The sequence below is a fragment of the Eutrigla gurnardus genome (assembly GCF_963514095.1).
Source record: "Eutrigla gurnardus genome assembly, chromosome: 5".
Taxonomy (NCBI): Eukaryota; Metazoa; Chordata; class Actinopteri; order Perciformes; family Triglidae; genus Eutrigla; species Eutrigla gurnardus.
In genome coordinates this window covers 25,122,772-25,139,695 of record NC_139919.1, presented here as the reverse complement: position 1 = coordinate 25,139,695, position 16,924 = coordinate 25,122,772, and the positions used below count along the sequence as shown (strand labels likewise).

Sequence of the window (16,924 nt, the reverse complement as noted above, 5' to 3'; positions counted from 1 at the left end):
TGAGTATCTGCTGTGATCTTCCTACATAGAATCTGTGCATTTCCAATTTCCGTTCCCAAGGTCTGAGGGGCAAGAAAAAAAAATGGAATTATGCCAACTCTCACATGAATGAAGGAAACAATGTCCTGTCAATCAGATTACAATCACTGAGGGGCTTTTATTTTGAAATTGCTCATTTGTTCGGCACTCATCTCCGCCTTCCTTCAGCAAACCCTGAACTGTGTTGAAACAATTGGATTCATTTAAGATTCACGGAAGATTCCATGCCTGCCTAGTTTTACATTTGTATGGAAATTAAGAGATGGAATCTGGTAGTGGTAAATAGTCTCTTCAGAAATGGATTACTTTTTACTCCTGTTTTTTTCTTCTAATGTCAGCAGAAAAGTTGAGTGATTTAGACTTCGGAAAATCGAAAATGAACAAAATCCTTTGAGTCGGACCTAATCTGACAGCAGCAACAAGACTCACGGCTCCTTTTTCATCGCCACCAGCAAGTAAAATAACAACTGATTATCTTGTTCTATGCTTCTCTGTATAAATAAATAAATATACACTGTCACCTTACTCAGGCCAGTCCGTTTCAGCTTCACCCAATCAATGGACTCAACCTCCCCCAGCATCGGAGACCTCCCATGGATCCTTAGCTAGTAATATTTATTTCTAACAAGGAAAAAAGGCCATAAATCCCTTTCACCGCTTCGCCTTGAGGAGCACCACAGCTGTGTTGCATCTGAAAATGTAATACAGTCAAATACATAAATTATGGAAGACAACAACAAGCTTTCCTTATCACCAGCTATAAATCCCCGCTGTACAGATGCTGCAGCAGCGTGCGACGGCTTCTGCTGATCACGCTCCTCAGAGATAATCATACCATCGAGACGGGGAGAGCTTCAACGTGGTGTCATGCTCACTGCCACCAGGATGTACTGCCAACTTTAAAGAATAGTACAAGCTGCATATTTGTTAGCATTTGGGATGTTAGCTTAAGGTATATAGATATATATATTAAGTATATCTGTGTGTGTTGATATACATATACTTAGTCAATACTGTGATTCTAGGCGAGTTACTTTTGCATTCAAGAATGTATCCAGATAATTATTCCACCTCCACATAGTCTCCATCCACTGAAATGTCACCATGTTTACTGCCCCTCGATGTTTTTGCATGCAGCAAATATACCTTCAAATATCTAGAGTCAATTAGGCAATAAAAGCTATAAATTGCAGTTCATGGTAAAGACAGCTGGGCTGATAATTGTGTGAAAGTAAGTAGTGACTGTGCTGGGCTTATAATTGCATAATTGCAGAAGCAACGGGCGTTTTTCCCAAATCGACCACAGGGGACAGCAGTGGGTTGCATAATGTTTATAAAGTAACTCAACACTAAATGTTCAGAGTCAGTAAGTTACATGCACACCTACTTTATTATACAACTGTTTCTCATCCCAGTCTATACTGTTCATTGCAAAACTATTTTTTTTTTTTTTTTCAGAGAAAATAAACGGAAGAGAAGTAATGATGCCATGTGGACCAGAACCGAAACTACAAGGCAATATCCACCACGGACTGTAAAAGCTGCATGAGAACAACGCTGCAGTTTAGTCTGCTGGTGATTGCACGGTGAAATAAAGACTTCTCCATTTCCAAACAGTGCATCAGTGTTTCTGTTGGGCAGCATTGACAGGACGCAGATCTGAGGTGAACAAGGGTGAACTCAAAACTCAGAACTGTCTGCCCAACGAAGAGTGCACTGAAACAGAAAATACACGCTTGAATTAGTAAAGTCTGGAATACGTCTGGGCTGCATGTACTGTAGGTGGAAGTGCACCAAGGCCATTGGAGCCATTGTATTATTTTTTTATATACTTGTACAGACCACAATATTTATATTCTTTTTGTTTAGAGCATTGTGACCTTTTCCTACTCACAACACATTTATCTGCATTCAGTCTGAAGAGATGTTTGTGTATCTTGGTTGGGTTTGAGTGAGATTGGTCAATGTAAGTTTAAGAACACCAGGGTAAACCAGAGTAGGGGCGGGCCAGGCCTTTGCATGTGTGTGTGTGTGTGTGTGTGTGTGTGTGTGTGTCTGAACACATTTTTTCAAACATACAGAGTGTTACAAGTTTCTCTTTAATCTCAAACGCACACTTGAAACAACTCCGTAGTTTGTGAAGCAGTGAATAAACGGCAGCGACGGGTAGAAACTCAATTATTTTTTCTGCCTTTTTCCTTTAAATCTATATCAGAACATTGCAGAGTCTGCGAGCAAATCCCGACGGAGCCTAATGACGCCCCGCGTGCTTATAAATCAGGGCTGTTGCGAATGAGATGTTGTGGCAGTGTAGCATATACAGCGGCTGAGTGAGAGCTGCAGTCCTCTTCTTCGTCTGTGAACCGGATCTTAACAGGATGAGTTTTGAAGCGTCACCCGTGGCGGCTCAGCGGTAATTGAATTGAGTTGCATCTAATCTCATTGCCCAGCTCTTTTGGTTCCCTGCCTCTCATTAGGGTATGGTGCAGAGTGTCACAGGCCTCCATCTCCCTCTCTCTATCTCTCTCTCTCTCTCTCTCACTGACGACCTCCCTTTCATATCTCACAGCTGATCCGGGATAACTAGGTGAATCAGAGAAGCCATATTGAACATTTCTCAGAGCATCCGGCACGCCGTTAACCGACTGTCGGCGTCAGAGCCACGACTGCACCGCTCGCCTTACGTGACGCTGCATCATCACACTTTGTCATTGTTGGCATTACACTAATCCACATCAAATCCCAAATCTAATCTGTTAATCTAATCAAATAACGAAATGTAAGTAAATAAATCACCATCAACCACACTACAGCACACAAGCGGATGACTAACATCATCCAGAGGGGAGATTCTGAAGGACCCAAGTCTCGAGCACACACATGAAAACGAGGCCGCGGTCGCTGAGCCGACAGTGAATTGTGGCTCTTCTCCCCTCTAAGTTGTCATTCCTCTGGTTAATGAGGGTGTCTGGCTGGGTGAAACGCCCCGCTGAGCATTATCCAGGGTCTCACAGGGCATCAGAAACAACTGAATTGAAGCTACAGTGATAATGGCTTTGAGTCATAATTGTGGGGTTTGGCTTGATGGTGAGTTCAGGACCGAACTCGCTTTCAGAAAACACACACACACACACACACACACACACACACACACACACACACACACACACACACACACACACACACACACACACACACACACACACACACACACACACACACACACACACACACACACACACACACACACACACAGCGATGCTCCTGCTGCTGGATGCTGTTATATGAAATATTTATTTAAAGTTTCTGTTGACTCGAGTATGATGATGATATATTTTTTGATATAGATGACAGATTTTAAGTATACAGTAATTTATTTATATACCGACAGTTTTCCTAATATTTCATTTTTAAGTATCACTATTTGACTATATATAGAGCAATGCAGATCATTTTTAGTTTAGTTATTTTTTGGGACATTTTATTGATATCCATCTCTGAAATTTCCCAGGAGAAATTCCCATCACCTCCACTGTACAGGAGTGGAGGCAGAAATTGTATAGACTATTAAATTTAAAACAGGCAAATCTACACTTTTTTGACACTTAGTTGTTTGATTGAAGTGGACGAAAAGTGTCAATAATACTGGAAATCCTAGGGGCCTTGGAAGTTGGAATATGACAAGTATGGAAGTCATAAAAGAACAGTTGACAGCTTCCTTCGCAGAAATGTCTACATTCAATTATTCAGCTGTCAAACTCTCACTCTTCATTAACTACATCGCTACGTATGTTCTAATTTCTAAATATTCCCCGAGCTGCTTCGTCTCCGTTGTCTTTTGCGGAAGCCAAAATAAATACTTACAGTATTTAGGGCCTGGTGAGTGTTTGCCTCTGGGCCAAGTATGCTCACAGGGCTCTGAGGATCCCTCCAGTGTTTGTGCAGTGGAGATCAAACTCTCGGGCTGGAAGACTGCGTTATATTTCCTCTCATTAGTCACACAGGCTCATAGTTGATATGAAATAGGCTGTGGATGGCTGGGATTGTAGGACCCGTTCTCTTGACTCCTACAGAAGCAGCAAACAGGCAATCAGCGTCACACGGCTGATGAAGAATGAGGTGAGAATCTCCGAGCAGCTGTAAAGACGTGGTAATTGAGGTGCCTTTGAGGGAAGTGTTTAAGTACCGACAATTAAAAGGGGAAGAAAGTACAGACGCAGAAACAGGCCTATTTAACTTATGTAATTTAGAGGAGGAAATAAATGTCATGGCCGCAGCTACAGTACGAGTTCCTGCACTTCCCCCTGTAGGAGGACGCTTCACCCCCGCGGTGGAAACGTAGCAATCGGCGTGACGCGAATGCCAAAGTAGCCCCAAAGTGTGCAGCCGAGGCTTTGATGCTGGTGTTTACAGTAGGCCGACAACCAAAAAGCAGCTTCACTGCCAAGTGTTGTCCTAATCAAAAAGACAGCACATGTCAAATCAAACAGAAGCAGTGTGATGCCTGTATCTTCAGAAGTGCATACATGCAGGAGGGAGGAGAGAAGCGCTTTTCCACTGTGAGAATCCACCCACAGAGCTCCTCCATCTCTGCCCGTCTTTGTTCCCCGGCTCGCAGCGCACACTGCGGCGTATCGGCACACGAACGCCGACGGGCATGTGCGCTAACACGCCGCGCAGAGTCGTCCGTGTGCGTCTGAAAGGGATTGATCAAGTGCTGACCAAAACTCTCCGGCTGATCAGCTGAAAAGTGAAGGAGGAAAATAAAATATGACCAAAAATGAGCCTCTTAACTTTAATAATAAAAAAAGGTCCAATATTATTTGACTCTCGTGTTTACTCCTGAGAATGGCGTATGGGTTTTTATTTGTTGTCCCTACGAACAAATTTGCCGCGTGACATTGTGTCACATCAAAGTAATCAAACCTCAACGACGGCTGCTTGAAGCAGCGGCCAGGACATTTAGTGATAATGAAAAAAGAAGCTTCCAGCAGTAATTTCATGGCTGCTGAAGCTAGCAGTGGGTAGGAGGTAAAATGGCTTTATTCCAGGTTCAGTTAAAAGGGGGGACAACCGAGAGAGCATGGAGGTTTATTGTGTGCTCATTGTGACAGGCGATGGCTCTCATAGCTCTTCTTTTGACTTGTTGTTTTTCAAAGGGGTTACTGAATCACAGAGGTTGCTACTGCAGGTTGGACTATCTCGATATTGGGACGTCACTTTGGCAGTGAGACCTGCTTATGTGTGCAAAATAAATAAAAACAGAGAGGAAAATAAATGCACAGCTGCATCCATGTTTCTTTAGTATTATTTTTCGTGTGCATTTCATGGCTTCTCTGATGTGCCCTTTCTTGTCAGCTGGTCCAAGCTGATTTATTCTCCTGATGCATGCATAATTTAGTTGTTATGAAGCCGGCGTAAAGGAGAGGGGCCACTAAAGCACAAGAGGCGTACGTGTGTGCGTGTGCAAAGTCTCAGCTGGGTGCAGCTGATGTGCCATTATAGTGATGAGAGCACAAAGCCACGGAAACGGGCCGCGGTCTATGATATAGACATGGTTGCAGCGGGGAGCCGGCGTTCACACTTATTATCTCACATTGTGAGCCGAGGGTATAAATCAGCGATTGTGGGTGACAATATTGCACTTGACTAGACATTATTTGTGTGAAATGTGTCATAAAGTGGCATAAAAAATGACTTCTCTAACAAATTGAAAGGGGAAAAGGCAGCTGATGGCTTGTGGTCCCATAGAAAAATATTGCTTTGTCTTGTCACGACGAGTGCAAACTAATGGCGGCGCACATGAAAACATGTCACCTTCTTAACCGATTGTGTAAAAAGAAAAGGAATGGCCATTTCACGCCTGTCTTCATGTGTTTAATCACGGGAGTTTGGACTATCCTTGTGTACACGCCGCTTGATTTGATGCATTGTTTACAGCGGTAAGAGTAATGCCAAACGACTACAATCAAATGAAAGGACAGCCTTGATTCGGTTTGCCATCAAAGGCATCCAGGAGAGCAGCGGGAGACATTAATTATTTGACTCTTTTAGTGAACAAAGGCAACTGTCTCTGGATGGCCAATTAGAGGGATTGCCGAAGAATGGGGAGCAAGGTTTGCTTGTCGACTCTGCTTGATTGCCCCCCCCCCCCCCCCCCCCTCGCTCCCCCTCATAGCTGTCCTTCTATCTTTCTATCTACAGTAGCTTGGCAGGAAGTAGAAGAAATGAGGGTAACTAGTGCGGTCATCCAATCTTCCCATCCACAAGCCTCTTGGCCCTGTTGGCACATCCCTCTTCCAATTGTGCCAGGCTGGATTTATCTCGTCTGCCTGCTTAGCAGCTGATCAACAGGCTCAGTGGTGAGTTATGAGGGTTTAATTCAGAGCCAAGAGGTCCTGATTGATGCGACCGAGATATCATTAATCTGATTTGTTTTATGTTTTAAGCATGCTTGCAAATAATAGCATAATTACCCTTCCACTGACATGAGCAGGCGTTTCAGGATTCCCATCCAGCATCCATATCATTTAATACTTTTACCCAAAACTCATTTTACAAGGATAACACGATCCCGTCATGGATGCTGCTAAAATGTTGGTGATATATGTAAACAAACACGCATTATTGCGACAGCCTTCCATCCAAGTTGTTCCGTGTCATAATATCTGTTTGACTTTGTCATCCATTTTATCATCAACCAGTCGCTTTACGGCTAAACCAGTATTTTATATTCACTCCCTAGTTGTTTGGGCTGGGTAAATCAATAACATTCGTCTTTGATTTTAATACTTATTCTATAATTACTTGAATGATAATTTTAAGTTGGAAAAAAAAAGGAAGTACCACAACCAAATATTTCACTCTAAAAAGAATGGATCTCATATTTTGCATTTTATTTGTGTTTAAAACCCCCAGAATGATATCATAGCTCCCACTGTGAGAAGTCTGCTTGTTTGATTTGGCTTTAAGGCTGCTGTCTGGTTGACAGCTGAGCGATAAGGAAGGAGCAAGTCACTTCTTTTTGTTTAAGCAAGTCATTATTGTATTTCCCTTGAAGACAGATTCGGTGTACTTCTTCCTGCACTGTAAGGGCTTGCTTGTGTTCTGCTATAAAACAGTAAGATTCTAATTCAATGCTGGCATTTAGAGGACCTTTAACAATCAACGCGTTGGACAAGAGACTCTGATAAATACTGTATTAACACCTGCATACACTTTGGAGAGCGTATAGTAGGTCAGAATCTGCACATATTTGCATGCTTTATAATAATCCAATCCCTTTCCCTCATGATCAATACTGTGCACGGCACGCGCCTTATTTTTCCAGATAACTTCGCTGAATTGACTCGGCAGCGGTTGGGGGGGTCATTGGAAATATTGACGGAGTGAATGAAAGAAGCGCCCTGGAGGTATTTTGGACCGAATGCTGGAATACAGCTTTCACCTGGCAGGTTTTTGTTCAAAGAGCATTTGACTTCCTGGCGTTATAATGAGGCTATGACATCGAACACTGGTTCAACTGTCAGCAGTTAAATGATAAAAGTAAATAGCTCGGCGCTTTCAGTGCAGCAGCTACGTGTTGGATCGCTTTCCTCCCGAATGTATCACATTCAGAATATTGATTGGAGAGTAAAATGGTGGGAAGCGACAACAAGGCCCCGGCATCGTTATTCATATGTCATCAATGGTGCGGCCATGGATATTATTGTGGCGGCTAAAATCCCGCGTCTCACAACACCATCACGGACATAAAGAGGTGGCAGCTTCGGGTCTTACAACAACATATCACTGGCATTGCTCTTTGCGGGTCGGTATTCACTAAATGTCAATGGAAACTAAGTGCGTTCCCACCTTCAGGACTCCATCAGTCATATTTACATCTTCATTCACATTGTTTTATTTTTTCCATATTGCTACTCAGGTCAAGGTTTTCTCAAGACTGAGAAAATAAAAAATAATAGTGAGATAGAGGAGCAATGTAGGCACTCAGGCCCCTCCCCCACACAGCAATGGACCAATCATGGTTTAGCAACCGTAACTAGGCACAGCAGGCATGTCAAGCTTTAGATATAGAGCAATACGCTGCATGTAAAGTGTCCTTAGTAGCATTTCCAAAACCAAAACCAAAAGAGCAATTCGTCTTTTCAAAGTGTCTTTTCAAAATAAACTTCCTTGTTAACAGGAAACATACAGTTTCCATTCATTATATGCATACAGTGTCCTTTAAATAATGTTCCAATCTAGAATAACATAGTTTTAAGGTTAACTTGGTTAGTTTTAAGCAACCGAAGTAGCCTACTTGGTTAGGCTTAGGGAAAGATGGTGGTTTGGGTTAAAATAAGAATATCTGTTACATAAAATAAGCAGGTTTGCTTCCACACGGGACACAAAGTAATTTTGTTCGACACAAACCTGGTTTTATTAACCTGGTCTTCTTTTAATTTTTTGACATTCTTACTTTAACTGCAGCATAAATCTTACACAACCTTATAGCAAAGAATTCAAGCTAGCTAGTGCTAGAGCAAGTTAATATTGCTCCCTAAAATGGTATTATTATTATAAAAAGAGGAGCACAATGTCACGTATGTATGTATGTAGCCACCATGTGTGTATTTATGCCCCTCTTCCTTTACAGGATTCTCATTTTAAAACGAGTCGGATGGAAAAATCCAGTCGTCAGCTGGAGACAAATAGCTTAATCAGCTAGCTAGATACGGCTGATCAAATCTGCCGTGTAGATATGTGACGCATCCTTTTGTCTTCCTTTTTTTTTTACATTTGCATTAACTTTGAGCAGTAAATCTCCCACTTCTGTCATTGTAAACTGCACACCACTTTTCTTGACCACTCAGCAGCGTTTTAGGACGAGACGACTTCAGCCATAAGAGGCATAAGAGAAAGCTAAAAGCATATAAGTACACGCTATAGAGGGGTAAGACAGACAGAGAGAGAGAGAGAGAGAGAGAGAGAGAGAGAGAGAGAGAGTGAGTGAGTCATAAATCAAGTAGAGGTGAGATTGCTGAATCAGGGTTGATTGTGCCTGGGAGAGACAATAAAGCCTGTAATCATCTGTCTCTGCTACACAGACCCGGCAATTATTTGGCCATACCTGACCGGCGGAACAGAAAGGGCAAGGTCCAGCTACCTTTACCCCGCACGGCTCCACATCCTCAGCTGTTAATGCAAACTGAGAGGGGGCCGGCAGTTTTTCCCCGGTGAGCCATATGTGATGTTTGGGGGTGACTAAAAAGAATGAGTGGCGATATCTGTTTGAACCTCTGATCTCACTCCACCCACACATGTGTTACACACACACACACACACACTACAGTACCCTCAATATATTACGTCAGATAAAAGACGAGGAGCCAATCATTAATATCACTGCCTACGGAAGCTCCATTTGCTTCCAGTGCAGTTCCTTCATCGTAACGTCTGCTTTTATACAGCTGTCTCATAATGGCATTGCCATTTACCGTACAAATTTACCTTCATTTCCCCTCCGATACATCTGAGTCTGAAGCATATGGACCATCACTCTCCGGCTGAAAGCACCGCACTAAGAACTAAAAGCATTTTTGCCAGACCAATGTAAGAGCCAAATGAATAGTGTGGTTGTAATTAATCTTTTCTATTGACTGAATAAAATCTCCTGGTGGAACTCAGCAAGTTGATGCGCTGCGTTTTTCCCCCCCGAGACGAGAGTTTGGAGGATAATTGCAAAGTTGCTTCCGGTATTAGGATGAGCGATGTTTTTATCAAACATTATTAAAAGGATAAAAAAAGACGCTCAATAAAAAATCCTGTAGTTTCACAACACGTGCTTCATGTCGCACATCATGAGTCATGTGGGTTTACGTGTTTGATCCCTGTTTATCTGCAGCAGAATTAGAAATCTGTCAGAACCAGCAGGGGTGTATTGTTGCATGCTATTGATTTATTTTATTTCTATAAAGATTGTTTACATTTAAAGGTCAGAGATCACTCAGCAGCATGTCGGCCCTCCATTTCAGACGATGCCAAAAATCACAGCAAAGCAATAATACAATGGGTTGCAAGACAATGACCTATTATCGACTCCCAATTTGGCTCAGCGAGAGTGATCAATGAATTACAGATATCAGTGCTACCCAACCAGGTACATGAACCCAGGGGATACTTCTGCAGCCGTTGTAAGATTGTGGAGGAGCTCAGCTAAAGAAAATCAGGCGTAAGCTAATATTGGCTAAAAGCACCGACCAACGATTCAGCAATAACGCGTTGAGACTGTATGAAAATATTATTTGCAAGCAAGCAAAGAAAGAAGTCAAACTAGGAAGATAAAAGTAATGGATGAACAGTTGAAATCATTCGATAAAAAGTAATGGATAAACAGCTGACATGATTAGATAAAATGAATAGACAGTTGTAATAATTAGCTAAAAGCAATGAACCAATAGCTGAAATAATAAGCTGAATGTAATGGATATATTGTTGAAATGATTCGCTAAAAGTAATAGCTGAAATAATGAACTGGAATAACAGTTGAAACAGTGAGGTGAAGGTGATGGATAAGTGATTAAAGAGACAGTAACATCAACACTTCGACTACAACACATACAGTGTATGGTGAGGTCAGCGAAGGGGTACATCGGACAAAGAAAGTAATGAATAACTCAAATAAAACAGTCAAAAGCAGTTGTCAATTTTCCTTTTGCACCAGAGCCAGAGGGTAAAAAATCCCCTCCACCCTTGAAGACTATTTTCCGTTGTCACTCCTCCGGGTTTAGCCAGCAGTCGGTGTCCATATTGCCTGGGGAGCTGCACTACCTGATAAGCGAAGGTAGAGGCTCCCTGACACATCTGTCTGCTTGATGAGCCAAGTGTCAAAACCCCCCAAAGTGCTGGATGGAGTGCATCAATAAACGACTTTAATCCCCTCCTGGGGCCAATGTCCTCCCACTAATAAGGGATCGTCTTACACCACTGGCAGTGAGGAGAGAGGTAAAAGTGGCTTGGCATGGGCCTCGGCATAGGGATGTACAGTACGGGGGGAATTGTCTGTACACAGGTAACAGCCTGTAAATCACACACGCCTTCTGTTGCCTTAATTGCCGGATTGAATAGGTGTTTGGTTCCCTCCTCCTTCTCACTTTCCCTCCCTCTTTTGCCCTCCGTCCCTCCATTTCCTCTTCAAAGTCAACGGATGTCTGTCACCTCTTCTGTTTTTGTATTTCAGCCTCTTTTTCCAACCCTGCTCCAGACAGTCTCACTCTCCAGACAGGAGGGGAGAAGCAGAGGGACGGGCAACCGGTAGCTGGGTAGTATTGGTTGTGCTGAAGGACGTGTGGGTTGCCGGCATCCGCAGGGAAGATCCAATGAGTGTTCTCGTCAGAGTGACCCTAATTAACCACATATTATCTGCAGGCTGTGTGGAGGATTAAGGCCCTCAGCTCTGGGCCCTACAGACCTGGAGACCCAAAGACAGAGGACTCTGCGCTAAAGCACACTTTATACTCCGCCTCAAAGCAAGACACGGAGAGGTGGAGGCATGAGTCTGGCACCAGAATAAAAAAAAAGGAACCATAGAGAGGCAGAAGCATGGCTGGGAGCATAGCTGGACCTTTCTATAATGAGCAAATAAAAAACAGACATCCAAACTGCTATGTACAGTGCAGGGGGGGATATGTAGCCACACTTTTCTGGCACCTTGACAAAGATGAAGACATATTGTCTGTTACATCCAGAACACATCCATCCCTCCTGTCCAGGTGCTGTCGGAACAAATTGAAGTTTCTGTCGGAGGAGGGGATCATTATTCCATTGAGAGATAATGAGCTCATTTTCCCGTTCGACACTAGAGCGCCCACAGATGAACACCTCGCCATGTTTACAGGTCGCCATAGACACGGCGCCGCCGCCGCATTAAACCGGTGTCTATTGTCGAGGAAGGCAATGCAATCTGGGAACTACACAAAAAGCCTCATTGACGCAACACAATGAGCAGCCCCCACAGGCAGGCGGAGACTCTTGATTTCTGTGGAGAACATTTTAGTAGCAGCTGTGACATTCCTCATTTCGGATGAAAGACGAGTCAATATCAACAACATGATTAAACAGAAGATTAACTGACTCCAACCAGCCCACTCGTAAAAGAAAAAGGTCCAATCCAAAGGTTATAGCTCATAATATACGTCGTTCCTTAAAGTGTAATGTGTTATTACAAGAGTTACGAGTTGCTGGTGAATACAGTATATTTCACATTTGCATAACAGCAAACTACTGGGGAAAATAGTGCAGTGTTAACAGTTACAGGGCTTTCAGAAAGTATTACAAAGTGCATTTCTCCTCTGCTAACCCTGGTGTGCAGCTGCTAGTCTGAGTCACTGTAATGTTCCCTGTGGTTCCACACTGTAATTCAAGCTCACAGTCCCGACGCAAACCCGCGGCGTGGCCTACCTCGGTCGGTGTCGTAGAGGTAGACGAACTTCTGCCACTTGTAGTGAGAGAGCAGGCTGAGGACGGCGCCCCGGAGGGCGGGGCGCATCTGGATGACAAACTGCACCTCGTTGTCGGTGGGGTAACTGGGCGTGACGAAGGAGGTGTGCAGGGCGCCGCAGAACGAAGTCAAGGTGTTCATGGACTTCTTGTCGTAGAATCCGAAGATGGCGTAGACTCCGCGGGAGAACTGGGAGCAAACTGCAGGAGACAAGGAGACACGGGTGTTAAAAGACGTCATTCGGTCAAAATATGCACGTTCACAAACGTGTGCATCATCACTAAAGGCAGTTATCGATCAATCGGGTTGTTTGACCCGCCGCTAATAGCCAATTAAGGGTTTATGTGAGTCTAAAGGACCCTCAAGGCATTTGACGAAGCATTTAAAAAACTGCACGTCATGTAAAAATATTAATAGTAACATGAATGCTGTATATAAGAGCAATAATAACAGTATATAAACTCAATTAAATAGTCTAGTCAGACTGGTAGTCCGTTTCTCATTTTCACTATTGATAAATCTGACAAACATAAATATACATCAATTATATTGTTTATTAACTGGAATACGACTGCATTATTTACTCACAGCCCGAGGTGATGTTTTTGACCTTTTATTAAAAATATCAAATATCAAAATATATGTATAAAAAGACTAAAAAAACATAACATCAATATATTTATTTTTAATCTGTCTATTTTGAGTCCCTCGCCTTTGTGGAAGAGCAATATAACATCAATATGTGCCGGTTTAATTGAGAAAATATTCAGTGCTTTTTGGTTTCTTTTGCAGCCTGAAATGATACCCTTACCTAGTGATCACAATATAAAATCCAATTTACACTTGGTATTAACATTCGTTATCTGCAGACAGATAATATATCTAAAATAGAGAAATGCATTTTACCACATGACGCACAACGATACGGCGTGCATTGCATCATAAAGTCAGCAGATCTTCTAATAGTGGATCCCACTGTTACATTGCTGTGAATCTAAGCGATACTGGGTGCGTTTGCTTTGGTGGGAAAGTGGCAGCCAATGAATGGAAAAGTGGTCTCCAGCTCCCACCAGTTATCCCTCTGTTCCCTCATCCACAGTGAAGGACTCACTGCAGCATTCGCAGCAGCTGTGAGCGCCTCTGCTGCCTGTCACCGCTTCTGTTGCCTCCTACGAAGGAGCTGAAGAAGACGAGCTCCTTCTGCCTCCGGCGGAAAAAAAAGGAATGCAGTTTTCGCTTTCCTCGACCTTAAACCCGCCACGTTTGTTCTGTGAACTGTCGGGAACAGCGACGTGCTCGGTGCCTTTGCATAGTTACAAGGAATACAGATTGACCCCACTTGAAAAATTAGTATCCGAGGCGAAAAGGAAACATTTACACACATCACTTGAATGTTTGTCATTTGAACAAATATAATCCAAACATAACAACCACTTCAGGGAGTGAAGTTTTCTGTAAAACAGCATTTTTTCCCCTCTATCAGCGCATGCTTCTGATGCCATTTCTCGAGAGGCAACGTTTTCATTTGTTTGTGCGTTCGTTAGTCGCTCTGGTGGGACAGCGCAAATCGTCAGGCAGCGGCGACTTCCATTCAGTCGGAAGCCATTAATGTGTAAACTAACATTCAGGGCTACAGGTGTGTTTTCCCTTTCCAACCTATCGTGAAACGGCTGCTCACTTACTCTGATTGACTCTTAAGTGCTCCCACTGGGTAATCAAGTATTCTTAACATCCGCAAACACTTTGAATATTCCGGGCACAATGGATGGATGACGCTTTCCGATCTTACTTAATGGCTTTGTTAAATATTTGTTTCCCATTGACAGTGATGCATCAGACATGGAATCACACACACATGCACGAACAATAACCGTGTTTGTTTCTGGTCTTTGTTGTATTTTTGTGTGCTACAGTACGTACACACCTCTCAGATACTACACGACGGGGCTCACATATTCGACTCTCAATTGCAGAGTGAATGAGAGATCTAGTCACAGGTGGGATTTGCCTCCTTCCTTTTTTAATTCTATTCCCTCCCTATCTGTCCTGGTACAGACACCTCTCCCAAGGTATAAGCATCCATTCTCAGCAACACACACACACATGCACACACAGGCAAGTGCACACGAGTGCAGACATGCAACCACACACACACACACAACACCGCTTCTTGATAAGTGAATCAACAGATGGACAGCAGCATTGTGGGTAAGTGCTGCAGGGTGAGTGCTGCAATCTCCCACACTGAATGGGAGCCAGTAGGAGCCGCAGACTTGCCGAGGCCCAGTTTCCTCTGCACTCCCTCTTAATTTGGGCCAGTACTGACACAGAACCTATCCTAGGGGACCAGATCTGGCAGCCTCTTTCTTTCTGCTCAGCTGTCCTCTGCTTATTAGGTTGAGCTTTGAGCAAGCCCGAGCTTCAATAACAGATATGTCCACATCTCGCCCCCCGTGACCTCCCTCTCGCTCCCGTTAGCTACACAGTGTCTTTATGCGGCGCTCGTTTCTGGGTCGCCGACCTTTTTGCTGTGGAAAGGTTCGTGTGATGCTGGGATCCCATGAGCCACGCCATCAGGTGATCTTAGCTCTCGTTCTCCCATGGCGGTGAGGTTTACAGGGATGTGTTTCGGGGGCAAAGACCAGCCAGTCACTGCACCTGATCTGCCAGCCCCATCAGACACAAGGCGCCCTGCAGCAAGAACCGCACACCTGCATCTCCACCTTCTCCAGAGTCTGCCCTCACGGGCATTTGTGGCTCTGCAGGACCGGCGTTCACAGCTGCCGTGAAAAGACCCCGCCACAGTTAGTGTTACGCTACATACAATCAATGGAAGCAGCGTCAATTATTTTTAATGGGGAGCCATAAGCTTTGCTGTGCAGAAAACCCTTGTTTTCTCACTACTTAATCACTACTGGCTCCACGGTCAGAGGCTAACAAACCACACATCCATGGCTTCCTACATGCTATATAATGTAGCATGTTGGTGATAGTAACTCTGAGCTCTGGGAACCTTCAAGTGCAGCGCCGCTGATCTTGATTGATTAAGCAAACATGTCGCCACATCAGTAAAAATGACCCTTCTTTAGGGCGGCTAGCACCATCATTTCTAACAAACTGCTGTGAGAAAACAGAGGAAAACAATTTGCTGTGTCACCGACTGCTGGTGAAGAAAACACAACAGAAGTGTTGGGTTTTATCACCAAGAGACCTGTGAGGAATGAGTTAGTGTTTTTCAAAATCACACTGCAAACTTCCTAATCAATCTCCATTTTTTTGGGAACAAGCTGCGGCAATTTCCTACCTCACTAATTTGTGAACTGATTTGTAAATTTCTTAACTCTTTTAAATTTTAATAAACTCATTATTTCAGTCAAGGGTGAAGAACAAGACGGCAGAAAAAAATGAGCAGACCATATACTCTGGAGGTTTATTAATAGGAGAAAGCAAACAAAAAAAAAGCAATCAGTAGCAACATATTGACCAAGAGTAATTTAATGTTTCTTCGCCGTGAAAAGGAAAGGCAATTGCACCAAGATTCCAGCTTAATAATTTAAATAAAAGAAACAATGTTTATACTTAAAACACAAAGGGACTGGTTGTATCTTCATTACGTAACCTTTAAATATTGAGTTTCCTTTTATTTGCAATTCTTATCATTTTTTCAGGCACTGTTTAGAAAGGTTCCACAGACTGTATAGAAAGTTCTGGATTACCCTCTTGCAGCTTAAAAGACCCAAACTCTGTATATGTATGTATTCCTACACTTCACTCCCTCTCCCAGAGATGTCTCTCCATGCAGTACTGATCCCCCCCCCCCCCCACCCCCCACCCCCTCCTTCAACGCCTCACTGTCTCTTTCCACTCTCCTCTAGCCTCACTACTCTATTTGACCTCTCCTTTCGCTTCAGCCATCTGGTCATCCCCCAAAGCATACACCCTCTTCAAGCGTGGCGGTATCTCTCTCCACCTGAGTGGCTCTTTCTTCCCCCTCTCACATTGTTTCCCCCATAATATCGCCCCGCTCCATCGGTGGAGCAGGGATTGGTGATGGACTTTGGTTAGAAGAAAAAAAAAAGAAAAAAAAAAGACACAATCAGGAGATGCAGTGGAGAGAAATGCATTATCCTCATCCCTCTCAGTAATTTAATAAAAATGAAATAAATGTCATCCTGCAGGTGGAAAATAAGATGACCGAACCCGCCTCCAACGCTGAAGAAATAACACATCAGTTAATATAATCAATGATTCTGCGAGTGTCACCTTGAATTTCAATAATGCTAATTTACTCACCAGTCCTCAGACAACCATGTGCACATACACAGAGCCATTAGAGCTTGCTCGGGGACTGAGTGGTAAACAACACAAAGATAATTCTTTCTCATCTGCTCCCTTCTCATTTCC

General features: G+C 43.4%; 1 protein-coding gene across 4 annotated transcripts in view; it reads right to left on the bottom strand.

Annotated features, from left to right (window-relative positions):
* Window positions 1-16,924, bottom strand: part of gria3b (glutamate receptor, ionotropic, AMPA 3b) — a 73,442-nt gene that overhangs the window by 38,151 nt on the left and 18,367 nt on the right. For all 4 annotated transcript variants that reach the window (XR_014597225.1, XM_084010478.1, XM_084010476.1 and 1 more), the window contains exon 3: window positions 12,481-12,720. Coding sequence is in view for 3 of the 4 variants with exons in the window: in XM_084010478.1 (XP_083866604.1) it covers window positions 12,481-12,720 (240 nt within the window). In the remaining variant the exon portion in view is untranslated. The remainder of the gene's footprint in view (window positions 1-12,480; window positions 12,721-16,924) is intronic.